Source organism: Somniosus microcephalus, chromosome 18, assembly GCF_052327205.1.
Source record: "Somniosus microcephalus isolate GS21.2 chromosome 18, FLI_Smic_1.0, whole genome shotgun sequence".
Classification (NCBI taxonomy): domain Eukaryota; kingdom Metazoa; phylum Chordata; class Chondrichthyes; order Squaliformes; family Somniosidae; genus Somniosus; species Somniosus microcephalus.
In genome coordinates, this window is record NC_141004.1 from 28,957,549 (window position 1) to 28,984,163 (window position 26,615).

Sequence of the window (26,615 nt, forward strand, 5' to 3'; positions counted from 1 at the left end):
GTTTTCAAATCATTCAATGAGCCTTCACACTTTGAGGCCACTGAAATTTAAGACAGCTTATCCAAATGATGATGCAATGGGAAATATTGGGCCAGTTCACAGCCAAGACTCCAAATTATTACGTTAGAATGAAATCTTTCAAACTTGGTCCATGTGATCTCCTGGACTGGTTTTGATTGCCTGAGGAGGTCAAAGAGGAATTTACCAGAGTATTTTTTCCCTTATTGGCCCTGGGGTTTTTTTCTCTGGCCATTGATTTTACGGTAAATTGATCTCCTCTGCTGGAAAACCTTTCTGAGGCCTTAGTAAGGCCCATTGGTGGCTTACTGGGTGGAATTCCCAGGGCAGCCCAGGAACACCCCCAGAGAGGCCCCCAGGCAGTACTATGGTGTGGGGAGGGAGCAGAACTCACAATGGCACTCCCTCTCTGGAATTTGGGCCTGTTTTTACATTGAGGTGGAAACCTGGCAGATCTGGCTCCCGCTCCGAATTACAGGCAATCTGCCAGACTTCTGGCCTCGCACCCCAATAGAAATTCGGGACATGAGTTTGGCTTTAATGAGTTTCATCTTCTTTATGATGTGTAAACTGCAAAATAAGATCATTATGGTAGGAAATGAAACTCTCCCGATTTTCAGAAAAAAATGAAATTGAATTTACGTAGTCAATGATTGAATTTACGTAATTAGGACTGAAGGAAATGTTGCCAAAATTTCACAATGAACTCTGTGTGATGGCAAACTTTCAGCTTTAAGTGCCCTGAACAACCATACCATGCCATGCAAGGTCAAATATTCTCAATAAGTTGTTCGACCTTCTCAAAATGTTAGGATTCTTACCTTCCCGACAAGGGAACAAATAAAAGAGAACAGGATGAGGCTCTACAACTGTGAATTCCCAATCAGTCGGCCACTCTAAATATGGAACTGTGACTTACGATTGCATTTTGGGGCCTTGCCTTCCCAGCCCCTAATTGTGCACGTCTGGGTCGCTTTGCCAACTAAAAGGTACCTGCAAAAAAAAACAAAGCCACTTAAGGGAAACTAAAACAAAAATCAGTTTTGGTCACAAAGAAGTTAAAAGATCTTATAATGGTGGATACAAGACTGGAGAGTACAAAGAATGGTGTACACTGAAAAAAATGCTCAAACGTACAGGAAGCTGATTATCTCTTAAAGGACTGTTGAGTTTTATTCAAAGAGCCGATTTCTCTTCAGTAGTCAGCAGAAGTGTTTTTGTCTGTGCAAATTTCATAAAAAGTCTAAGAAATTGCATTCCAACTGAATCCCTATTTATAACATGTAGTTTGTCAATCTAGTAGCATTCCTTTTGTTGCAACTGTGTTCAGAGGACATTGATAGTTAGTCCACTTCTTGTAGTAGATGAATGATTGTGTTATAACACAATCATTGCAAAATGATGTCTCCTTGATAATCAACAATTGATCACTGAGAATGTACAGTTAACATACTTTATAGAACATTAGGCAATAGCCAGTTACAATTTTTACAACACTGCAACGAGCTAGGAAACAGATGCAGATAATTTCAAGGATTAAAAAAAGTGTAGCCCATTTTCCAGTGATGTACAGTATGAAGGAATTTTCTCATGGTCTGTATCTGTTTTGATTTCAGAAGTGCTACTTTGTGTTATCAGTTTGTTAGCAAATGCGAGTAATTAGCCAATTCCTACTCTCAAACTAACCTTACTGCATACAGATGCGATCAGTAGAGTTTTGAGGGTAGATTGGCGGAGTTCACCTATGAATAATTCTGTAATCCAGTGCTCCCAGCCTGTGATTCTCCGTCTATTAAATTTAATGGATGAAAAATCACAGGCTGCGCATCCTCAATCTCCCAAGGTGAACTCCCGGCAAACTCCTTTCTCCACTGGGAGTGTCAGATCGTGGAATCACCTTTTACATTCCTGAGTATACTAAAATAAATGGGCTACTATTAAAAGTAGAGCACCCAGGAATGTAGCACATGTACATTTAGAGCGGAATTTTAACCCCCAAGGATGGTAAAAATTGTAAAATTCTCAAACCCGACCCCAAACTGCCCACTTCCGGTTTTAATGGAGGCAGGTCAGTGGGTGGGCAACCAGCCTGCTCCAAGGAGGCGGGTCGGTCACTAAAATCTTTTAAAGAGGCTGCACGCCTCCACTTTTATTCTTAACACATGGAGGAAAGGATTCCCAGGCCTCGGGAATGGAGGTGAGAAGGGCTGGATCCACGAGGTAAGTGCCTTTATTGCACTGCTTGTGGGCCAGGAAGAGCTGGAGTGTTTCCTCCAGGCCCAACAAGCTAACCTCCACCTGACTGGAACGCCGCAATCAGCCGACCCCCCCAACCCCCTTCACAATTGGCCGACCCCTGCGATGTCCTATTTGTCCCAACCACCCCGTCATGTCCGAACCCCCCCCCACTGCCTCCCCCATCATGTCTGAAACCCCCCTGCACTGTCAGACTTTCCCGACATCCACTCCCTGGCTGCGTTCCCGCCTAACAGCCAGACAGCCTCTCGATCTGGCTGGCTGCCAGACGGGAAGCCTGTTGAAATAATTCAAAAGACGTTCTGTGGTTAATTTCTGCAGGACATGCGGGAATTCCATACTTCTGGGTTTCCCATCCTGAAAATCCTCCCCCACCCCCACACCCTACCCTACCCCGCCGCTCTCTTCCTGGCCCTGAGTAAATATCGTTCATGTATGAACTTCAGCAATTGGAAGTGCTACCCTTTGTGGTTTTTATAAAGTTAGTTGTCATTGAATACTTACCCTGGGTAACACATATACCTAACATTACTGTTGTAAACAGTACTCGTGAATTCACGCTGGCCATTTTCAATGTGCTTTGGTTCACCACAGTCTCTCTCTATGAAAAAGGAAAATGGGACAAATTAGAATACAAAAGTCTCCAATTTGAGCTTGCAGTCTAATTCAGAGAAATGTAATTACCTTTAGTTTGAAAGATATTGCTCAATTAGAAGTACTAACATTACTACAGCACATTTTCCCTTTGTTTTAATACGCAGTTCTAGATTTTTCATTTTGTTCATTCCAAGGAATAACAATGTTATGAAATGACTACTACAACCTAATGTCGTTGTGAAGAACTCAATGCGTAACTCCATCTGTGCTGGCTGAGCAATATGCTTTGGCCAAGATATAGGAAACTTTTTTTTAAATCCAGCACGGACGGGACCGACGTGGTGCCGGTTCATCAAAAATTCCGGATAACCGAACGCTATAGTAAAAGATACGAAGCTGAGAGCTCCGTATAAAGCAACAAACCCTGTTGCTTAGCAACAGCTTCAGAACAATGTCCACAAGTTGCAAGCGTCTCTGTAGCTTAGCAACAGCTGCAGCCACACCCTTGCACAGCAACACATGGAGGAAGGCAAGTAATACTCTCGACTTCTCTCTTCAGCAACACCGACGCACTCTATCTCAAAGCTGTCCGAGTCCACAGTTCCATTTCATCCTTCAACTCATCCGACGCTTCAACAAAAAACTTTTCTTCTTCCTTTCCGATGTCAAGGATCGCAAGCTTCATCAACTCTTGGAAACCAACGCCCCTCCGGAACCTTCTTCCCCTTCACTTTCCTCTGACCCCCCTTCTCCCAATCTCACCCCCTACCACGTTTTCACTATCCCCTCTGACCTTCCACTCTCTGACCCTGAATGATCAGTCCTCAGCAAAGGCCTGAGCTTCATCCCCTTACGCCCCCACCTCAATGAATTTCGAGCTCGGCACGATGCTGAGCTCTTTTTCCGCCGCCTTCGTCTCCGTGCCCACTTCTCTGGCCAGGGGTCTTCCCCCCACACAACTGACCCTTTCTCCCGCTTGCAGAATTCCCGTTCTACCTGGACCCCTCCCCCTGGCCTCTTACCCTCTCTAGATCTTTTCATCGCTAACTGCCGCCGTGACATCGGCCATCTCCATTTCTCTGCTCCCCTCACTCACTCCAACCTACCTCCCTCTGAACTTGCAGCACTCCATTCTCTTAGATCCAACCCTGACATTGTCATTAAACCCGCTGACAAGGGTGGTGCTGTTGTTGTTTGGCGCACTGACCTCCACCTAGTGGAAGCTGAACGCCAACTCTCCGACACCTCCACCTGGACCATGACCCCACTACCGAACATCAAACCACCGTTTCCAAGACTGTCACTGACCTCATCTCCTCTGGAGATCTTCCCCCGCTGCCACCAACCTCATAGTTCCCCAACCCCGCACAGCCCGCTTCTACCTCCTTCCCAAGATCCACAAACAGGACTGCCCTGGTAGACCCATCATTTCAGCCTGTTCTTGTCCCACGGAACTTATCTCTTCCTATCTTGACTCTATCTTTTCTCCCTTTGTCCAGTCTCTTCCCACCTACATCTGCGACTCTTCGGACGCCCTCCGCCACTTTAACAGTTTCCAGTTTCCTGGCCCCAACCGCTTCCTTTTCACCATGGACGTACAATCCTTCTACACCTCCATCCCCCACCCGGATGGCCTGAGGGCGCTCCGCTTCTTCCTTGAACAGAGGCCCGACCAGTCCCCATCCACCACCACCCTCCTCCGCCTGGCTGAACTTGTTCTCACATTGAACAACTTCTCCTTTAACTCCACTCATTTCCTCCAAATCAAAGGTGTTGCCATGGGTACCCGCATGGGTCCTAGCTATGCCTGCCTTTTCGTGGGCTATGTGGAACAATCTTTGTTCCAGTCCTACTCGGGTCCCCTCCCTCACCTCTTTTTCCGATACATTGATGACTGTATCGGTGCCGTTTCCTGCTCTCGTCCCGAACTTGACAATTTCATTCACTTTGCCTCCAATTTCCACCCTTCCCTCACCTTCACATGGTCCATCTCTGACTCTTCCCTTCCCTTCCTCGACTTCTCCATCTCCATCTCTGGGGATAGGTTATCGACCAATATTCACTACAAGCCCACTGACTCCCACAGCTACCTGGACTACACTTCCTCCCACCCCGCTTCCTGTAAGGACTCTATTCCATTCTCCCAGTTTCTCTGCCTCCACCGTATCTGCTCCGACGATGCCACCTTCCACACCAGTGCTTCAGACATGTCTTCCTTTTTCCGCAACCGTGGATTCCCCTCTACCGTGATTGACACTGCCCTCGACCGTGTCAGTTCTATCTCCCGCACTTCTGCCCTCACCCCTGCCCCTCCCTCCCGGAACCACGATAGGGTTCCCCTTGTCCTCACCTTTCACCCCACCAGCCTCCACATTCAACTGATCATCCTCCTGCATTTCCGCTACCTCCAAAGTGATCCCACCACCAAACGTATCTTCCCCTCCCCTCCCCTTTCAGCATTCCGCAGGGACCGCTCCCTCCGAGACACCCTAGTCCACTCCTCTATCACCCCAAACAGCCCTTCCCCTTCGCCTGGCACCTTCCCGTGCAAGCGGAGGAAATGTAACACCTGCCCCTATACCTCCCCCCTTCCCACTGTCCAGGGCCCCAAACACCCCTTCCAGGTGAAACAGCGATTTACTTGTACTTCTCGCAATCTAGTATACTGTATTCGCTGCTCACGATGCGGTCTCCTCTACATTGGGGAAACCAAACGCAGATTGGGTGACCGCTTTGTGGAACGCCTCCGTTCAGTCCGTAAGGGTGACCCCGAGCTTCCGGTCGCCTGTCATTTTAATTCACCGCTCCATTCCCACTCGGACCTCACCGTCCTTGGCCTCTTGTATTGTTCCACGGAAGCTCAACGTAAACTCGAGGAACAGCACCTCATCTTCCGATTAGGCACTCTGCAGCCTTCCGGACTCAATATCGAGTTCAGCAATTTCAGATCATAACCTCGGCCCCTATTACATTTTTTCTTGTAATTTTTCCACTCCTTTCCCCCCCCCGCCCTTTCCTTTTGTTTCTCTCTCACACCTGGCAGCTATCTCTTGCCCTGCCAGTACACTTTACACCCAATCTCAGCCTATTACCATCTCGTCTAGCTTCTAACACCTTTTTTTGTCTCTTTTTTACTTCTTTTGTTTCTTTTATTCTTTTGTCCGATCGCAGCCCTGCCTCCGATCTATCTTTTCTTTCCAGTTTTGAAGAAGGGTTCGACCCGAAACGTCAACTCAAATTTCTGTCCATGGATGTTGCCTGACCTGCTGAGTTTTTCCAGCATTTTCTGTTATTAAGTATTAAAAGTTACCTGAACCTACTCCTGAATTTTGTCGGTTAACCGAGATTTCTGGTTATTTAGGTGCCGGTAAATCGCAAGTTTCCTGTATTTGATTGTGGCTGAAAACAGGCAGCACGGGGCGGGGCACGAACTGCATGCGCCTATTCACATGGCCGCAGGGAACTTGCGAAATTTGTGCTGGGACCTCATTATCATGCATTCAGCCAGAGCTGCCTGTTTCTAGGGGGGGGGGGGGTGGAAAACCAGGCCTCTCTGTTCTTGCACCCCCCTTTAAAATTGTATCATTTAGTTTATATTGCCTCTCCTCATTGTTCTTACCAAAATGTATCACTTCACACTTCTCGATGTTAAATATCATCTGCCATGTGTCTGCCCATTTCCCCAGTCTGTCTATGGTCTCCTGAAGTCTGTTACTATCCTTCTCACTGTTTACTACATTTCCGAGTTTCGTATCATCTGCAAACTTTGAAATTATGCCCTGCATATCCAAGTCCAGGTCATTAATATATATCAAAAAGATCAGTGGTCCTAATACTGACCCACAGGCAACACCACTGTATACTTCCTAGCATTCTGTAAAACAACCGTTCACCCCTACTCTCTGCTTTCTGTCCCTTAGCCAATTTCATATTCACACAGCCACTGTCCCTTTAATCCCATGGGCTTCAATTTTGGTAACAAGTCTATTATGTGGCACTTTGTCTCACGCCTTTTGAAAGTCCATATACTTATCAACTGCATGATCCTCATCAACCCTCTCCATTACTTCATCAAAGAACTCAACCAAGTTAGCCAAACATGATTTGCCTTTAACAAATCTGTACTGGCTTTCATTTATTAGCCCATATTTTCCCAAATGCCAATAATTTTGTCCCGGATTAATGACTCTAAAAATTTCAAAACCACCAACGTTAAGCTGATTGGCCTGTAGTTGCCATGTTTCTCCATCTCCTCTTTTTTTAAACAGGGGTGTAACATTTGCTATCCTCCAATCCTCTGGCACCACCCCCACACCTAAGGAGGATTGGAAGATTGTGGCCAGATTCTCCGTAATTTCAACCCTTACTTTCCTCAGTAACCTAGGATGTATCCCATCCGGACCAGGTGACTTTGAGGGCTGCTGACCTTTTAAGTACCTCCTCTATCTATTTTTATCCTATTCAATATCACTACTACCTCCTCCTTTACTGTGACATTGGCAGCATCCCCTTCTTTACTGAAGACAGATGGAAAGTACTCATTTCGTACCTTAGCCTCCGCAAGAATGTCTCCTTTTTGGTCCCTAATCGCCCCAGCTTTCTTTTGCCTAACATTTTGCTATTTATATGTTTATAAAAGACTTTTGGGTTCCCTTTTATGTTAGCTGCTAATCTATTCTCATACTTTCTCTTTGTCCCTCTGCTACCCTTTTTTGAACTCCTAGATCACTAAAATGCCATGAACAGGTACAGAAAATAATCAGAAGGCTAATGAAATGCTGGCCTTTATATCTAGAGGACTCGAATACAAGGGGGTAGAAGTTATGCTGCAGCTGTACAAAACCCTGGTTAGACCACACCTGGAGCACTGTGAGCAGTTCTGGGCATCACATTTTAGGAAGGATATATCGGCCTTGGAGGCGTAGGTTTACCAGAATGATACCTGGGCTCCAGGGGTTAAATTACAAGGAGAGATTACACAAACTGGGGTCGTATTCCCTGGAATTTAGAAGGTTAAGGGGTGATTTGATCGAAGTTTCAAGATATTAAGGGGAACAGATAGGGTAGATAGAGAGAAACTATTTCCACTGGTTGCGGAGTCTAGGACTAGGGGGCATAGTCTAAAAATTAGAGCCAGACATTTCAGGAGTGAAATTAGGAAACACTTCTACACACAAAGGGTGGTAAAAGTTTTGGAACTCTCTTCTGCAAATGGCAATTGATGCTAGATCAATTGTTAATTTTAAATCTGAGATTGATAGATTTTTGTTAACCGAAGCATTAAGGGATATGGCGGAAAGGTGGGTATATGGAGTTAGGTCACAGATCAGCCATGATCTCATTGAATGGCAGAACAGGCTCGAGTGGCTAAATGGCCTACTCATGTTCCTATGTACTTTCTATGTTCAGCTTGGTTCTCTACTGTATTATGTAACTTACATTTGTCATAAGCCTCCTTTTTCTGTCTCATTTTAATCTCTATATCTCTTTTTCAACTAGAGAGATCTAGCTTTGGATACCCTCTGTTACGTCCGTGAATAATTGAGACACGGACAGGAGGAGTGAACAAAGTAAGTCTTTACTGGTGGAAGTCAATAGTGAAACTAAAAACAGAGAGGCTCACTAGCGCCTTTAATACAGGGGTGGTCACTGCCGGTACTGCAGTCTGAGACCAGTTATTCTCTTAAAGGTACATACACAACAATTCCTCCCCTTTTAGATAAACAGTACATAACATTCATTTAACAACTAAATGATAACTAATTACAATCACAATTACTGTTGCTAGATACATTGGTTAAGTTTAAGCAATTATAAGTTCAGTCTCTGAGGAGGCTTCCTGATTCTGTCTGGATAATGCCTCTTTGGGGTAATCAGGTTCTTCTGGCAATGTTGAGTCGGGATCAATGTCGTTGTTTGGTTCATCTGCTTCCAATATTACCGGTTCTGCGGTAGCTGCAATTGGAACATCAATTTCATTACCAGGTGTATCAGATCGTGGTGTGGAGTTGACGTTTTCCAGTGACTCTAGAATCTGGTCAGCATGGCGTCTTACAATGCTCTCCTCAACGTCCACGGTATACATGAGAGGTCCTTGTCGTGTACAAATCGTTCCTGGCTGCCATTTCTCAGTGCGGTAGTCCCGGGCCAAAACTGGTTGACCTATCTTAAAACTCCTGGTCGGCCTTTCATTCATATTCTGAAACTGCCTGTTCTCCACATCTCTTCGGACGTTTGGCTTAACCAAATCCAAGCGGCATCGTAGTCTTCGATTGAAGAACATCATGGCTGGAGTTTGGCCGGTAACCGCATGTGTCGCATTCCGGTAGGCAAACAAGTAGTTGTCCACCTTGTGTTGTAGGGGTATATCTTCATTACACATTGCCTTGATAGCCTTCTTGAATATTTGGACAAACCTCTCGGCCAATCCATTAGTGGCTGGATGATATGGGGCAGATGTGTAATGCTTAATACCATTGTTCTTTAAGAACCTCCGGAACTCTTCAGACACAAACTGTGGTCCATTGTCAGAGCAAATCTGTTCAGGCAGCCCATTCCTGGCGAATATGGTTCGTAAAACTGTGATAGTTTTTTCCGTGGTGGTTGAGGACATTTTTATTACCTCTGGCCACTTTGAATGTGCATCCACCGCAATTAAAAACATCGAGTCCATGAAGGGACCAGCAAAATCAATGTGCACCCTTTGCCATGGAGATGAGGGCCACTCCCACGGATGCAGAGGGGCTTGTGGTGGGGCGTTTTGGACCTTCTGGCATCCTGCACAGCTCTTGGTCATCTCTTCGATTTCTCTATCGATTCCCGGCCACCACACAAACGCTCTGGCTAAGTTCTTCATTTTTACCCCACCCAGATGACCCTCATGAAGCTCATTGAGCACTCTATCCGTCAACTTAGGTGGAATTACTACTCTGGATCCACACATCAAGGTTCCTCTGCACAGTGACAGCTGTTCTCTTCTCGGCGAGAATGCTGGCAGCAGTGGTTCGCCATGTGCTGGCCATCCCTTCACCGTTAAATCATAGACCCGTGATAGTGTCGGGTCATTCCGTGTTTCCTTTTCTATGTTTGCATTCGTCACAGGGAGACATTCGACTATGGTCGAGTGGAATAACTCCATTGGATCCACTGCAAGGTCTTCTTCTTCCACCGTCGGCAATGGTAGACGTGACAATCCATCAGCATTTCCATGCTGTTTAGTTCCTTTGTACTCGATGTCATATTGGTGTGCCCCTAGGAAAAGGGACCATCTCTGCAGCCGTTGTGCTGTCATTATCGGTACGCCCTTCTGAGGGTTGAAAATGGAGACAAGAGGTTGATGATCGGTTAGAGTAAATTTTTGACCGTGCAGGCAGTGATTGAACTTCTTCACCCCCCACACTAGGCTGAGGGCCTCTCTGTCAATCTGGGCGTAGTTACGCTCGGCAGAAGTTAACGAGCGTGACGCAAAAGCTATCGGCCTCTCTAAACCATCAAGGAATTTATGTGACAGTACCACCCCAATGCCGTAGGGAGACGCATCACACGCCAGCCTGATGGGCAGTGCTGGGTTGTAGTGAGCCAAAACTTCCCTTGAAGTGATTAAGTCCTTACTCTTCTGAAAAGCACGCTTACAATCATCGCTCCATTTCCATGCTACCCCCGTTCATAGCAGGGCGTTCAGTGGGTGCAGAATTGTCGACAAATTCGGCAAAAACTTATGATAGTAATTCACCAATCCGAGGAATGACCTCAGTTGCGACACATTTTCAGGCGCTGGGGCTTTAACAACCGCTTCAATTTTGTCAGGGGGCTTATGTAACCCCTCTTCATCAATCACGTGGCCACAATACGATATCTGTTTCTTAAAAAATTCGCACTTGGGGCGGTTGGCTCGCAGCCCATGTTCCCGTAGTCTAGTTAGCACCTGTTCTAGGTTGTTAAGGTGTTCACTGTCATCTTCACCTGTTACAAGGATGTCGTCCAAGTAACACTGAGTCCCCGGAATCCCTTGCAGGACTTGTTCCATCGCTCTTTGCCATATCGCCAGAGCCGATGCTACTCCGAATACCAAGCGATGATACTGGTAAAGACCTTTGTGAGTGTTTATCGTGAGATACTTCCTAGAGGACTCTTCAACCTCCATCTGCAAATATGCTTGTGCTAGGTCAATTTTTGTAAAACGCTTCCCTCCAGACAGTGAGGCGAAGATGTCTTCTATCCTTGGAAGAGGATATTGTACTGTGTGAAGGACTGGGTTCACCGTCACCTTGAAATCCCCACAGATGCGAATCTTCCTTGGTCCCCCGGACTTATTGCTTAACGTTTTCTTCATGACAGGAACGATGGGTGTCGCCCACTCGCTCCAGTCGACCTTAGACAACATGCCCGCCTTCTCCAGATTCTCCAGCTCTGCCTCGACGGCTGGGCGAATTGCATATGGTACCGGTCTTGCTTTGAAAAACTTGGGAACTGCATTCTCTTCTATTTTTATCGAGGCGGTTACGCCTTTAAGCGTGCCCAGTTCTTGTTGAAATACCTCTTTGGCGTTAGCTAAGATTGTTGACAATCGTCCAGGAGTGACGTCTTCATCTTTTTTACCATCCACCGTCATTGCATGAATGGAATGCCAATCTAAGTTTATCTTCCTGATCCATTCCCGTCCCAATAACGGTGGTCCACCATTTGGCAGTATGTAGAGATACAATTTCCGTATTTTCTTGCCATTGTATTCGACAGGCACCCTTATTTTTCCTCTGGGGTATACTTTTTTGCCCCGTATACGTCGTCAAGACGATGGATGTCTCTCTCAAGGGTATGTATGAAAATAGCCGCTCGTAGTCTCGTCGATTCATGACGGTTAGCGCTGATCCTGTATCCAATTCCATTTTAACTTGGGACCCTGCTATCGTGAGGGTGACCCAAATGGTTCGGTGATCCTCTTTTGCGATTACATTGTGAAGTTTGAGACAGCTTAGTCTCCTGTTCCCGGATTCACTATCGCTCATCTGGTCTTCGGAACTACTGTCCGTCATCTTTTGTACTTTCTTGTATGGTTCCTTAGTAGCCTTTTTGTTGTCGCTGGTCTTCTTCCCAGACCTGCAAACTCGTGCAATGTGTCCCATCTTCCCGCATTGCCTGCATATTTTGTCTTTGGACCAGCAGTCCTTCTGGTCATGGTTAGTTCTGCCGCAGCAATAACATTTTGCAAATCCCCGTGTCATTTCGTGGGTGCCGTATTCCTGTGGTTTTTGTTGAATTTCTGCAGCTCCCCTGGCTGCTGCTTCATACGATACTGCCATGCTGAAAGCCTTATCTAGCGTCAGCTCTTTCTCTGAGAGTAACTTCTTCTGTGTTCCATCACTCAGGAGTCCACAGACAAATTTGTCCCGTAGGGTATTTGCCAGTCCTGCTCCGAACTGGCAGTGCTTTGATAGCTTGCGTAGTTCCGTAAGATATTCAGCATTGCTCTCATCTTTGTGCTGAGTTCTCCTGTGGAATTTAAATCTTTCTGCTATCAACAGCGGTGCAGGGTTTAAGTGTTCCTGTAGGACAGCAACAATTTCGTTAAAACTCTTCGCCTTCGGTTTGGCTGGAGTAATCAGGTCCCGCAATAGGCCGTACGTTCTAGCGCCCATTAAGTTTAGCAATATCGATGCCTTTTTCCCCTCCGCTATTTCGTTTGCCTCGAAATATACCTCGACTCTTTCCACATACGTGGTCCAGTCCTCTATTGTATTATCAAAAGCAGTGATACAGCCAGTCTTCGGCATCTTGCAAATCTAAAATGGCGCCTCCCGCGCTTTGCCTTCTTCCCCGCTGTTGTTAGCGCTGCTCTCCACGGTTTCTTGCGCGTTTAATATTGATTTTTTTTCCTTTTATTATTTTCCCGTCCTGGAGTGGACCCTCTGGGACACTTCCCTCCCTCTTCTTAGGTCCGAACGCTGCCCGGCTTCGAAGCACCGGCCGCGCCCTGTGTGCTCCACCCTCTCTCTCTATCTTTGCTTCCCGACTCGCTGCCCGGCTCCGTTGAAAAGCCACCCGATCGAGCTCTAGCCCGCCACAGCCCAGGAAGGGTCAGTGCACTACCTGCCACCAGCCCGATTAGCTGGGAAACCACAGACCGAGGAACCAAGCCTGGCTCTGGACAGTCTCTCCTGCAAGTTTTCAATCCGACGATTTGAAGGGCGGTTGCCCACGGTTGACGCCTGTTCCTCGAGTTTCTTTGGATGTTATTTATTTATTTTTTTCTTTCTTCTGTCTTCGACCTTCAATAACGTCGTCTGAGGTGCTGCCGAGTTGCAGGTAAGTTCGTTTCTTACTCGTCGTCAGTGTTACGTCCGTGAATAATTGAGGCACGGACAGCAGGAGTGAACAAAATAAGTCTTTACTGGTGGAAGTCAATAGTGAAACTAAAAACACAGAGGCTCACTAGCGCCTTTTATACAGGGGTGGTCACTGCTGGTACTGCAGTCTGAGACCAGTTATTCTCTTAAAGGTACATACACAACACCCTCCCTTTCCCCCTCGTGGGATTGTGCCTATTATGTACCCAAACCATCTCCTCTTTGAAGGCCTCTCATTGTTCAATTACTGTTTTGCCTACCAATTTTCAATTCCAATCCACCTGGGCCAGATCCCTTTTCAACTCACTGAAGTTATCCCTCCTCCAGTGAAGTATTTTTAAGCTTGATTTTCCCTTGTCCTTTTCCATAACTATTGTTAACCTGATATTATGATCACTGTTCCCAAAATGCTTCCATACTGTGAAACATGCTTCACTTAATTGCCCAAAACTAGATCCAACACTAGTTGGGCTTGAAACACACTGATGTATACATTTCAGGAATTCCTCCCCCTCTTTGCCCTTTATACTGTTATTAGACCAGTCTATATTAGGATAATTGAAATCCCCTATTATCTTTAGTTCTTGCATCTTTCTGTAATTTGCCTGCAAATTTACTCCTCTATTTCCAAGTCTGCTGACGACACGAAACTAGATGAGATTGTGAGTTGTGAGGAGGATGCAAAGAGGCTTCAAGGCGATTTAGATAAGTTGAGTGAGTGGGCAAATACATGGCAAATGTAGTATAACATGGATAAATGTGAAGTTATCCACTTCGGTAGGAAAAACAGAAAGGCAGGGTATTATTTAAATGGTGATAGATTGGGAAATGTTGATGTACAGAGGGACCTGGGTGTCCTTGTATACCAGTCACTGAAAGCAAACATGCAGGTGCAGCAAGCAGTTAGGAAGGCAAATGGTATGTTGGCCTTCATTGCAAGAGAATTTGAGCACAGGAGCAAGGATGTCTTACTACAGTTATACAGGGCCTTAGTGAGACTACACCTGGAGTACTGTGTGCAGTTTTGGTCTCCTTACCCAAGAAAGGATATACTTGCCATAGAGGGAGTGCAGCGAGGGTTCACCAGACTGATTCCTGGGATGGCAGGACTGTCATATGAGGAGAGATTGGGTCGACTAGGCCTGTATTTACTAGAGTTTAGAAGAATGAGAGGGGATTTCATTGAAATGTATAAAATTCTGACAGGGCTAGACAGACTGGATGCAGGGAAGATGTTTCCCCTGGCTGGGGGGTCTAGAACGAGGGGTCACAGTCTCAGGATGCGGGGTAGGACATTTAGGACTGAGATGAGGAGAAATTTCTTCATTCAGAGGGTGGTGAACCTGTGGAATTCTCTACCACAGAAGGCTGTGGCAGTCAAGTCACTGAATATATTTAAGAAGGAGATCGATAGATTTCTAGATGCAAAAGGCGTCAAGGGGTATGGGGAGAGAGCGGGAATAAGGTATTGAGATAGAGGATCAGCCATGATCATATTGAAAGGCGGAGCAGGGTTGAAGTCCAAATGGCCTCCTCCTGCTCCTATTTTTCTATGTTTCTATCTCCTTCCCACTAGTTGGTGGCCTATCGTATACACCCAGTAATGTAATAGCTCCTCTATTGTTCCAACCAAATAGGTTCTGTCTTTGGCCCCTCACATATATCATCCCTCTCCAGTGCTGTAATAGTTTCTTTGATCAATACTGCCACCCCCTCCTTTACTTCATTCTCTAAATACCTTGTAGCCAGGAATATTAAGTTCCCAAACCTCCCCTTCTTTGAGCTAGGTCTCTGTCATTGCCACTGTATCATAGTCCCATGTGGCAACTTGTGCCTGCAACTCACCAACCTGACTTACCACGCTCCACGCATTTACACACATGCAGTTCAAACCCATCTTAGACTGCCTCGCATTTGCCCCCTGTCTGATCCCTCCTATTTCTGAACTTGCTTTTGTTCACATTCATATTTCACTTCCTTTAGTGGGCAACATGAGAACTGTTAAAACTGGCGTATGTACCAGATCTGACTGGCATGCGGTCATAAACTCCAATTCACAGCCATTTTAGCTGGCAGTAAACACTCAATTCTTGAGCTGTTGGGAGTTTCCATACGCGAACTAAAGGATGAGAATCTGAACATCATCCTTTTTAAAGCTCCTTCACGTTTTCCAGGTAATGTGTGCAAAAGTAAACAAATGCTCATAGGGTTTAACAGAGTATAATATACAAAGAACCACTATATTTGAGTATTAACCTTTTTTTTCTGTGGGATATGCACACTCAGAACAATTTTAAAGTACGTATTGGTTTCTTTCTAAAAGTCATAACTTTTTTTCAATCAATTCTATTACAGTATATTTGGCCCTGCTATCTCAAGTTACAATGTTAAGTTGAATTAATACAAGGGCTCAATATCCTCTTTAAAAAAAAGGACTTTGTCATTAATTACAGAGGAAATAAGCACTCTCCTATTTTTCAGTAAAAGAGGCACTTTAATCCCACAGTCTTTTTGTACCTTCAATTACTGATGGTGATGAAGCTGCCCTGTAGGGAACTGTTTCAAACTCTGGAAAGGAACAGAGAAAACATTTATAAACAACAATATGCATTTATGTAACGCCTTTCATTTTAGAAAATGTCGCTTTTTTAGTTTTACTTAGCATACATTTTCTCTCTGTGCTATAAATGAGCAAATGCTTTACAATCACATTAAATCTGTTAATGATAAAAGCACCGGAATTAGAGCTTATGCGATAGAAATTGTGATGCGACTCGCATGTTTTTCGAGTCGACAACGACACCACAAAGTCTAATTCCGGAGTGCGACATAATGATCTGGAAAAACGAGCAAATTGGTCCAGGTGCTCAATAGGTGTCCCCGATGGCTGCTTGCAGCAGTCACCGTCATTTAAATATTATAATCAGGATCCTGTGCCTGAATCAGGACCCTTTCCTCAATTTGGTGTTCGTGTGCACCTCAAAATGTCATCACCTAAACCCACCCAGCACATCATGGTAGGGACAGTCAGGAAGCAGCTTTCAGAAGCAGTAATTAAAGGGATCCTCACCTCCATTAAGGTAAGTCGTTTTAGGCTGCCAGAGTGCTTGTTTTTGGCAGTTTTGGATATTGTTTGGCTGTTAAATACTTTGGGAGAGAGTGTTTGTAGAAGGCTACAACTGTTTCACTGATCTTTCTTGTTCACAATTGCTGAACATGAGAATGCTGCTGGGCTTATCCTTGATGCTCCCAAATGAGGAAGAGGAGCAGCAAGGAAGGCAGCAAAAACCTGCACAGGGTGGAAGAAGAGGGCAAAGGAGACAATGGTGCAGGAGGTCTTACAGCATGCAGGTCTTCAGGAATCGATCGTCATACCAGGACCTCACAGAAGAGCAGTATTTAAAGTAACCAGAGGTTTTGTTGCTGCAGATCCCCGTGAAGTGCTCATAGAGCGGACCACTTGCTCCATGTTTAATGGTCAATGCCGTGCATGAAGACAGCACACAAGTTGGAACTGAACTCCTCCATGCTCTCCGACATTGTGCACAAGCTCTCTGCCAGGCAGCCCAGTGCACTTAGAAGATACGTGTAGATTGTCATCGGTCTTCTTATGTATGGTGGGCACCTGCTGTCTCCATCTGTACTTTGTCTCCGTCTCTCTCAGTGAGCTGCTTCCTTAGTCATTCTATCCCCCTGCCCTGGCCCCATGTACAGACCTCTCTAGCCTACCCTCTGAACTATGTGGGGTGCCAGTCTCTGAGCTGGTGTTTGCAAGTGTAATGTTGAGTGACACTTCAGATTCTGCATCTTCCTCTCCTTGCTGTTCTCCCTGAGGGCTTTGTGCTTCTGCTGGACTGGAAATGTAAGAAAAGGAGAAAAGTTAGCACTTAGGGGCATGGGTAACCAGAGACAGACGAGTGGCTTCTGAAATCAGCTGCAATCTGTCATGCATCATATGAATAATATTAATAAATTTAATTAATTACATAGAATGGGAGATCAGGTGATGTGTTACTGCTGCAATATGTGGGAGCTGGTGGACACCATTGATGCTCACGGTGATCACATTTGCAGTAAGTGTTGGCTGCTCGAGGAACTCCGGCTCCGTGTTGAAGAGCTGGAGTCCGAGCTTCAAACACTGAGACACATCAGGGAGGGGGAGAGTTACCTGGACTCTGTGTATCACGAGGTAGTCACACCAATTAGATTAATTAATTCAGATGTAGTCCGTGACCAGGGTCAGGATGGTGTGACTAGAAGTGAGGCAGGTACAGGGATCCAGGAGGTAGTGTTGCAGGAGCCGCAGCCCTTGCACTTGTCCAACAGGTTCGAGGCTCTTACTCCCTGTGAGGATGGGAACAGGGACTGCGGGGAGGATGAGCAACCTGGCCACAGCACCGTGGAGCGGGGGGCCATTCAAGTGGGGGGAGTTAAAAGAAATGTTGTAGTGGTAGGGGATAGTATCGTTAGGGGGATAGATAGAATTCTTTGCAGCCGAGAGCGAGAGTCCCAAAGGCTGTGTTGCCTGCCCGGTGCCAGGGTTAAGGACATCTCCTCTGGACTGGAGAGAAACTTGGAGTGGGAGGGGGAGGATCCAGTTGTCGTGGTCCATGTTGGTACCAATGACATAGATAGGACAAGGAAGGAGGTTCTGCTGAGGGAGTTTGAGCAGCTAGGGGTCAAATTAAAAAGCAGAACCACAAGGGTAATAATCTCTGGATTATTACCTGAGCCACGAGCAAATTTGGCTAGGACAAATAAAATTAGAGAGTTAAATGCGGGCTCAAAGACTGGTGTGGGAGAAATGGGTTTTGCTTCCTGGGACACTGGCACCAGTACTGGGGCAGGAGGGAGCTGTTCCGTTGGGATGGGCTTCACTTGGCCAGTGCTGGGACTAGAGTCCTGGCGGATCATATAACTAGGGCTGTAGAGAGGGCTTTAAACTAACTAGTGGGGGGGAGGTTCCTAGAGAGCAAATAATAAAAATGACAACAGAGAAGGTTATAGACTTAGGTAGCAGTGGGGAAATTAAAAACCAGAGCGTGTCAGGAAGGGGCAGAAGGTATGGAGTAAAAGTAATAAAAAGGGCAAAAGCAGGAACTAAGTGTCACAAAACATCTTTGAAAGTTCTCTATCTGAATGCACGTAGCATTCGTAACAAAATAGACGAGTTAATGGCACAAATAACTACATATGGGTATGATCTTGTGGCCATTACAGAAACATGGCTGCAGGGTGACAATGCCTGGGAATTAAACATACCAGGTTATTTAACGATCAGGAAGGACAGGCAGGAAGGAAGGGGAGGTGGGGTGGCTATGTTAATAAAGGAAGGAATCACTGTAATACAGAGAAATGATATTGGGTCAAAAGATCAGGATAATGAAACAGTTTGGGTGGAGGTAAGGAATAATAAGGGGAAAAAAACACTAGTGGGCGTAGTCTATAGGCCTCCGAACAGTGGCAACTCTGTTGGACAGAGTATCAATCAGGAAATAGTTGAGGCTTGTAATAAGGGAACATCTATAATTATGGGGGATTTTAACTATCATATTAATTGGACAAATCAAATTGGGCAGGGCTGCCTTGAGGATGAGTTCGTTGAGTGTATTAGGGATGGGTTTCTTGAGCAGTATGTAACTGAACCGACCAGGGGGCAAGCAACCTTAGATCTGGTCCTGTGTAACGAGACAGGATTAATTAAAAATGTCCTAGTAAAGGATCCCCTTGGAATGAGTGATCATAACATGGTTGAATTCCATATTCAATTAGAGGGTGAGAAGGTTGGATCTCAAACAAGCGTGTTAAGCTTGAATAAAGGAGACTATGAAGGTATGAGAGCGGAATTGAGTAGAGTGGATTGGGAAAATAGATTAAAGGGTAAGACGATACATGATCAGTGGTGTACATTTAAGGAGTTATTTTACAAATTCCAAAAAATATATATTCCACTGAGAAGAAAAGGGTGTAAAAGAAAAGACAGCCATCCGTGGCTAAGTAAAGAAATTAAGGATAGTATTTGACTAAAAACAAGGGCATATAAGGTAGCCAAATCTAGTGGGAGGATAGAGGATTGGGAAAACTTTAAAAGACAGCAAAAAATAACAAAAAGATTGATTAAGAAAGGGAAGATAGATTATGAAAGTAAATTAGCAAAAAATATAAAAACAGATAGTAAGAGTTTTTATAGTTATATAAAAAGAAAAAGGGTGGCTAAAGTAAATGTTGGTCCCTTAGAGGATGAGACCGGGAAATTAATGGTGGGAAATATGGAGATGGCCAAAACACTGAATGAATATTTTATATCAGTATTTACAGTAGAAGACACTAAGAATATCCCAACACTGGACAAGCAGGGGGCTAAAGGGGGGGAGGAGCTAAACACGATCAAAATCACTAAGGAAGTGGTACTTGGTAAAATAATGGGACTCAAGGCGGATAAATCACCTGGACCTGATGGCTTACATCCTAAGGTCTTGAGGGAAGTGGCAGTAGGGATTGTGGATGCATTGGTAATAATTTTCCCAAACTCCCTGGACTCGGCAAAGGTCCCGGCAGACTGGAAAACTGCTAATGTAACACCCTTATTTAAAAAGGGCAGTAGACAGAAGGCTGGAAACTATAGACCGGTTAGCCTAACATCTGTGGTAGGTAAAATTTTGAGTCCATTATTAAGGAGACAGTAACAGGACATTTGGATAATCATAATTTAATAGGACAAAGTCAGCATGGTTTTATGAAGGGGAAGTCATGTTTGACAAATTTGCTGGAGTTCTTTGAGGAAGTAACATATAGGGCGGATAAAGGGGAACCAGTGGACGTAGTGTATTTAGACTTCCAAAAGGCATTTGACAAGGTGCCACACAAAAGATTATTGCTTAAGATAAAAAATCACGGGACTGGGGGTAATATTCTGGCATGGATAGAGGATTGGCTATCTAACAGAAGGCAGAGAGTTGGGATAAATGGTTCATTCTCAGACTGGCAATCAGTAACTAGTGGTGTTCCGCAGGGGTCAGTGCTGGGTCCCCAACTCTTTACAATCTATATTAACGATTTGAAGGAGGGGACCGAGTGTAACATATCAAAGTTTGCAGATGATACTAAGATGGGAGGGAAAGTAGTGAGTGAGGAGGACATAAAAAACCTGCAAGGGGACATAGACAGGCTAAGTAAGTGGGCAGAGATTTGGCAGATGGAATATAATACTGGAAAGTGTGAGGTTATGCACTTTGGCAGGAAAAATCGTAGAGCAAGTTATTATCTTAATGGCAAGAAACTGGAAAGTACTGAAGTACAAAGGGATCTGGGGGTCCTGGTGCACGAAACTCAAAAGGTTAGTATGCAGGTGCAGCAAGTGATTAAGAAGGCCAATGGAATGTTGGCTTTCATTGCTAGGGGGATAGAATATAAAAATAGGGAGGTATTGCTTCAGTTGTACAAGGTATTGGTGAGACCGCACCTGGAATACTGCGTACAGTTTTGGTGTCCATACTTAAGAAAGGACATACTTGCTCTCGAGTCAGTACAAAGAAGGTTCACTCGGTTAATCCCGGGGATGAGGGGATGGACATATGAGGAGAGGTTGAGTAGATTGGGACTCTACTCATTGGAGTTCAGAAGAATGAGAGGCGATCTTATTGAAACATATAAGATTGTGAAGGGGTTGGATCGGGTGGATGCGGGGAAGATGTTCCCGATGATGGGTGAAACTAGAACTAGGGGGCATAGTCTTAGAATAAGGGGCTGCTCTTTCAAAACTGAGATGAGGAGGAACTACTTCACTCAGAGGGTGGTAGGTCCATGGAATATGCTGCCCCAAAAAGCTGTAGAAGCTACATCATTACATAAATTTAAAACAGAAATAGACAGTTTCCTAGAAGTAAAGGGAATTAAGGGTTACGGGGAGCAGGCAGGAATTTGGACATGAGTCTAGGTTCGGATCGGTCATGGCCCTGTGGGTAGCGGAGCGGGCCCAGGGGCCGTGTAGCCTGATCCTGCTCCTATTTCGTGTGTCTAATTCTGTTAGATTCAGGAGATGGTTCTGTGATAGTGGATTGGCGGTTAGGATCAGATCAGCCATGATCTTATTGAATGGCGGAGCAGGCTCGAGGGGCCGATTGGCCTACTCCTGCTCCTATTTCTTATGTTCTTATGTTCTTAATGCAACAGTTTCCTATGTGCTGCACTAACACAAGTAATTCAGTGGGGCACAGACACAGATCTAGTTGGATCTTAAAATGAGAAAGGAAGAGGAAGAGGGAGGATGAGCATGATTTAACTATGGATCATTAACTATGGATTATAGTGACTATATTTAGTAGAAAACCTCCCCATCAAGTTGACTTCAGCATCTCCGAATGAATGAAGATAAAAGTGGTTCCCACTCCTGATCACTAACCATTAGTTCCAGCTTAACGCTAATGTACTCTAATTGAAGAAGCAGGGTCATTACGATGGATGCCATGGTTAAGTTCCATGCCAAAATTCACTGTTCAAACTCTAAGAATGGCCTCTTGGGTGAGACACTGAAAGTTGCTTGCGCTGAGGGAACTGCACTCCAGCACAAGTCACTTCCTTCAGGAGAGGGTGCACAAAGTGAATTAGTGGGGAAAATAAAGTTACCCTTATCACTTACCTTCACAAATAGCCTGTAATGGTGTCCAAGTTGAATCAACCTGACAAGTAATAGATATTGAATTTTCGTCTTTCAGTGTGAAGCCCATCTAACAACTGTAAGTAACTTCAGTACCCACAGCAAATGAGGTCCGAGAAATTAATTCCTCAGTTGGTGAGCCATTTTCCAATTGTGGAAGCTTGCCACAGATACCTTTAAACATAAGGATGCCACATTGGGGAAACACTGTGTGTATATGTAGATAAACCTGTATAATCCCCTTTTAACTGCTGTATTCCCCTCCCCCCGCAAGACAGTTGCAAGCTGAGAGGAATAAGGCATGTTCAGACTTGCCTGCTGCTGAGAGAAGGAAAACCAATCAGGTTCCAGCAGGTGACCAATCCGTGAGTCATCACAGGTTCGCAGGCTGTACGAATTCAGTACTGTATTGTGAGAGTTGGAGTAAAGACCTATTTCTTGTAGCTCGCTGTGTTGCCTATTTCTTTACGTGGGAGACTGTAGTCTCCCACATTGGTGACCCTGAATGTCGGCGGCCGAAGCCACCGACTCACGTAGCCCTACAGAGGCCAGCAACAACCCGACAGCAACCAGCAGCAGCCCAATGTCGGCCGGCGCAGTGTCCTTGAAGCTTCCCACCTTCTGGGAACACCAAGCACCGGCTTGGTTCGCGCACACGGAGGCCCAATTCACCCTTCGCAGGGTTCAAGACGATGAAGAAAGGTACCTCCACGTAGTCTCAGCACTAGCAAGCTCCACCGCCGCCGAAGTTCTCGACCTGCTGGGGAACCCACCACAGACCGGCAAGTACTCAACCATTAAGGGCCGCTTGCTGCAGGCTTACGGCCTGTCTGGGGAGGAGAGGGCCCGCAGGCTTCTTTCACTACCAGGCCTCGGCGACTCTACCCCGACCCAGTTGATGAGCCGGATGCTTGCGCTCCTGGGCTATGAACCGCAGTGCTTCTTGTTTCGGGCGCTTTTCCTCAGCCTGCTTCCTCAGCAGGTACAGACTGCCCTCGCGGGGTCCCCGATCACGGACTGCGTACAGCTGGCAGCCGCCGCGGACAAAGTCTTCGCCGTCGCCCAACTCGGCTGTGCAGCCGCGAGGCTCCCCGACACCACCGAGCGCGCGCCGCCACGCCAGGCCACAGAACTATGCTACTACCACGCACGTTTCGGCCACAAGGCCCAACGCTGCAGAGCACCCTGCTCTTTCGATCAAACCAAGATGGCCGCCCGGCCCAACGCGCCAGCCCCGCGTCGCCGTCTAGGCCCGCTCGACCGCACCCCCGCCGCCACGATGGCCATTGGCACCGCAGGTAAACTGCTGTACATAACCGACTCCCTTTCAGGGCGCAGATTCCTTTGCGACACCGGAGCCCAATGCAGCATAATTCCTGCCTCCCAGCTCGACATCCAGGCAGGCTGCAGCGGCCCACCCCTCGTGGCGGCAAATGGCGCAGCCATCGCTACTTTTGGAAAGCGACGGGCCGAGGTTTGTTTCAACGGCCAGCGATTTATGTGGGATTTCGTGACGGCCTCGGTGGCACATCCCTTGCTGGGCGCCGATTTTCTTTGCGCCCACGGACTCCTGGTCGACGTCCGCGACAGGCGCATGATCGATGCAGCAACTTTCGCTTCACTGGCCTGCCAGCAGAGCAACAGCCCGGCCCTCGTCGGGTCCTGCTCTGCCCCGGCTGATGACGACTACGCCCGCCTACTCGCAGATTTCCCGAGGCTCACACAACCGACCTTCTCAGCCGCGGCAGCCAAGCATGGTGTTGAGCACCACATCACCACTACGGGACCACCAGTGTTCGCCCGAGCCAGACGCCTGGACCCAGCCAAGATGGCGGTGGCCAAGGAAGAATTCGCCACGATGGAGAAACTGGGCATCATCCGCCGCTCGAACAGCCCCTGGTCGTCCCCCCTCCACATCGTGCCCAAGCCGGGCGGTGGCTGGCGCCCCTGCGGCGACTACAGACGGCTCAACGACGCCACCACGCCCGATAGATACCCCATTCCGCACATCCAAGACTTCTCGGCGCACCTAGCAGGAAAGTCCGTCTTTTCCAAGGTCGACCTGATTCGCGGCTACCATCAGGTCCCCGTCCACCACGCAGACGTCCAGAAGACGGCGGTCATCACCCCCTTCGGACTGTTCGAGTTCCTGCGCATGCCCTTCGGGCTCAAGAACGCCGCACAGGCCTTCCAACGGCTCATGGATTCCGTCCTACGGGACCCGAGCTTTCTGTTCGTCTATCTGGACGATATCCTCGTGGCCAGCACCAGCAAGGCCGAGCACATCGCGCATTTGCGCTCTCTTTTCCAACGCCTCAGCCAACACGGGCTAATCGTCAACCCGGCCAAATGCCAGTTCGGAGCAGCCCAAATTGACTTTCTTGGCCACAGAATCTCACCAAGGGGCGCCATTCCCCTACCTTCCAAGGTGCAGGCAGTGGCGGACTTTCCCCAGCCCACCTCGGTCAAGGCGCTGCAGGAATTTTTGGGGATGGTCAATTTCTATCACCGTTTCGTGCCCAAGGCCGCCTCACTCATGCGCCCCCTCTACGAAGCCACCAGGGGCAAAACGGGCAAAGAGCAGCTCACCTGGTCCAGCGAGATGGCGACAGCCTTCCACCAGACCAAAAGCGCCTTGGCCAACGCCACACTACTGGCCCACCCCATCCCGGGCGCCAAGAGCGCCCTCACCACGGACGCCTCGGATTAAGCCGTCAGCGCTGTCCAGCAACAGTGGGTCGAAGGCGCGTGGCAGCCACTGGCATTTTTCAGCCGACAGCTGCACAAGAACGAGCAGGCATACAGCAGAGACAGAGAGCTCCTGGCCCTGTTCCTGGCAATCCGGCACTTCCATTTCCTCCTGGAAGGCCGGCCGTTCACCGCATTCGTGGACCACAAGCCGCTCACTTTCGCCATGGCCAAAGTAACCGAACCCTGGTCCGCGCGCCAACAGCGCCAACTCAACTTCATCTCGGAGTTCACCACGGACATCCGCCACGTCGCCGGCAAGGACAATTTGGTGGCCGACTGCCTCTCAAGACCCTCGCTCCACACAGTGCACCTGGACGTCGACTACGCCAGCATGGCGAGAGACCAGGCCGCCGACGCGGAAATCCAGGCCCTCAGGACGTCAACCACCAGCCTCACTCTGGCCGACATCCACTTCCACGCAGCCAGCACAACCCTCCTGTGCGACGTCTCAGTCCCCTCGCCTAGGCCGGTCGTCCCATCCGCCTGGCGCAAGTGAGTTTTCGACATCATCCACGGCCTCTCACATCCAGGGATGCGTGCGTCTCAGAAACTCATGTCCGCCAAGTTCGTCTGGCCTGGACTCCACAAGGATGTGAGAGACTGGACCAACACATGCGTGGCGTGTCAGCGCACTAAGGTCCAGCAGCACACCAAGGCGCCATTGGAGTGTTTCCCGGTGCCCGAGAGGCGTTTCGACCACGTCCACGTCGATCTGGTAGGCCCCTTGCCGCCGTCGCACGGTTTCACACACCTGCTCACGGTCGTTGACCGCACCACCAGATGGCCCGAGGCGGTTCCCCTCGCCTCCACTACCACGACCGACGTTGCGCGAGCATTCGTCTCGACATGGGTGGCCCGGTTCGGCGTGCCGACCGACATATCCTCGGACAGAGGCCCCCAGTTCACCTCCCACTTGTGGAATGCCATCACCGCCGGCCTCGGCACCAAGTTGCACAGGACAACAGCCTACCACCCGCAGGCCAACGGGCTCTGCGAGCGCTTTCATCGTTCCTTGAAAGCCTCCCTCCGCGCCAGCCTGGCCGACACCAGCTGGATCGACAAACTACCCTGGGTCCTCCTGGGATTGCGCACCGCACCCAAAGAGGACCTCCGTGCCCGAGATGGTCTACGGCCAACCGCTCAGAGTACCAGGCGACTTCCTCCCCCTGACAACAGAGCCGTGGTCGGCCACCAGACAGCTTTCCCTGCACCAGGACGCGGCCCAGCAATTCCGTCCAGTGCCCACTTCGCAACACGGCCCACAGCCGTCCTACGTGCCTCGAGACTTACAACATGCGGAGTTCGTCTTCGTGCGCCGGGACGCGCACAGAGGCCCGCTGCAGGCACCATACACCGGCCCCTTCTCAGTGTTGGAGACGGGGGACAAAGCTTTTCTTATCGACGTCGGCGGGAAGCCGGACCTTATTTCAGTAGACCGCCTCAAACCGGCGCACCTGGACCTCAGCTTCCCGTTTCGTCCGGCTCTCCCCCCCACGGCGGGGCAGACCTCCCGCGTTGGCGGCGGCCCCACAAGAGGACCAAGACACGCCAGAACCTTACTTCCCGGCCGCCGCCCCACCTTCGCCGGCAGCCCGTCCAGCCAGCCCACCGGCAGACCAGCCGCCAGACCAGCCGACGAACCAACCGGCCGACCTCCCAGACAGCCCTCCTCACACGCCAGATGGCTACTACAGCCGCTACGGCCGTTTGGTCAAACCTCCGCAGAGACTGACTTTTACAGTTAACGAGGATTCTGGGGGGGCGTATGTGGCATTGCCACATTGGGGAAACACTGTGTGTATGTAGATAAACCTGTATAATCCCCTTTTAACTGCTGTATTCCCCTCCCCCCACAAGACAGTTGCAAGCTGAGAGGAATAAGGCATGTTCAGACTTGCCTGCTGCTGAGAGAAGGAAAACCAATCAGGTTCCAGCAGGTGACCAATCCGTGAGTCATCACAGGTTCGCGGGCTGTACGAATTCAGTACTGTATT

At 47.9% G+C, this 26,615-nt stretch overlaps 1 protein-coding gene across 6 annotated transcripts in view; it reads right to left on the reverse strand.

The window, feature by feature from the left end:
* LOC147105182 (zona pellucida sperm-binding protein 3 receptor-like) overlaps positions 1 to 26,615 on the reverse strand; it is a 207,757-nt gene that overhangs the window by 45,976 nt on the left and 135,166 nt on the right. For all 6 annotated transcript variants that reach the window (XM_086011301.1, XM_086011306.1, XM_086011303.1 and 3 more), the window contains 3 exons: positions 15,732 to 15,782; positions 2,779 to 2,875; positions 938 to 1,011 (listed from right to left, as the gene is read on the reverse strand). In XM_086011301.1, the coding sequence (XP_085867427.1) occupies positions 938 to 1,011; positions 2,779 to 2,875; positions 15,732 to 15,782 (222 nt within the window). The remainder of the gene's footprint in view (positions 1 to 937; positions 1,012 to 2,778; positions 2,876 to 15,731; positions 15,783 to 26,615) is intronic.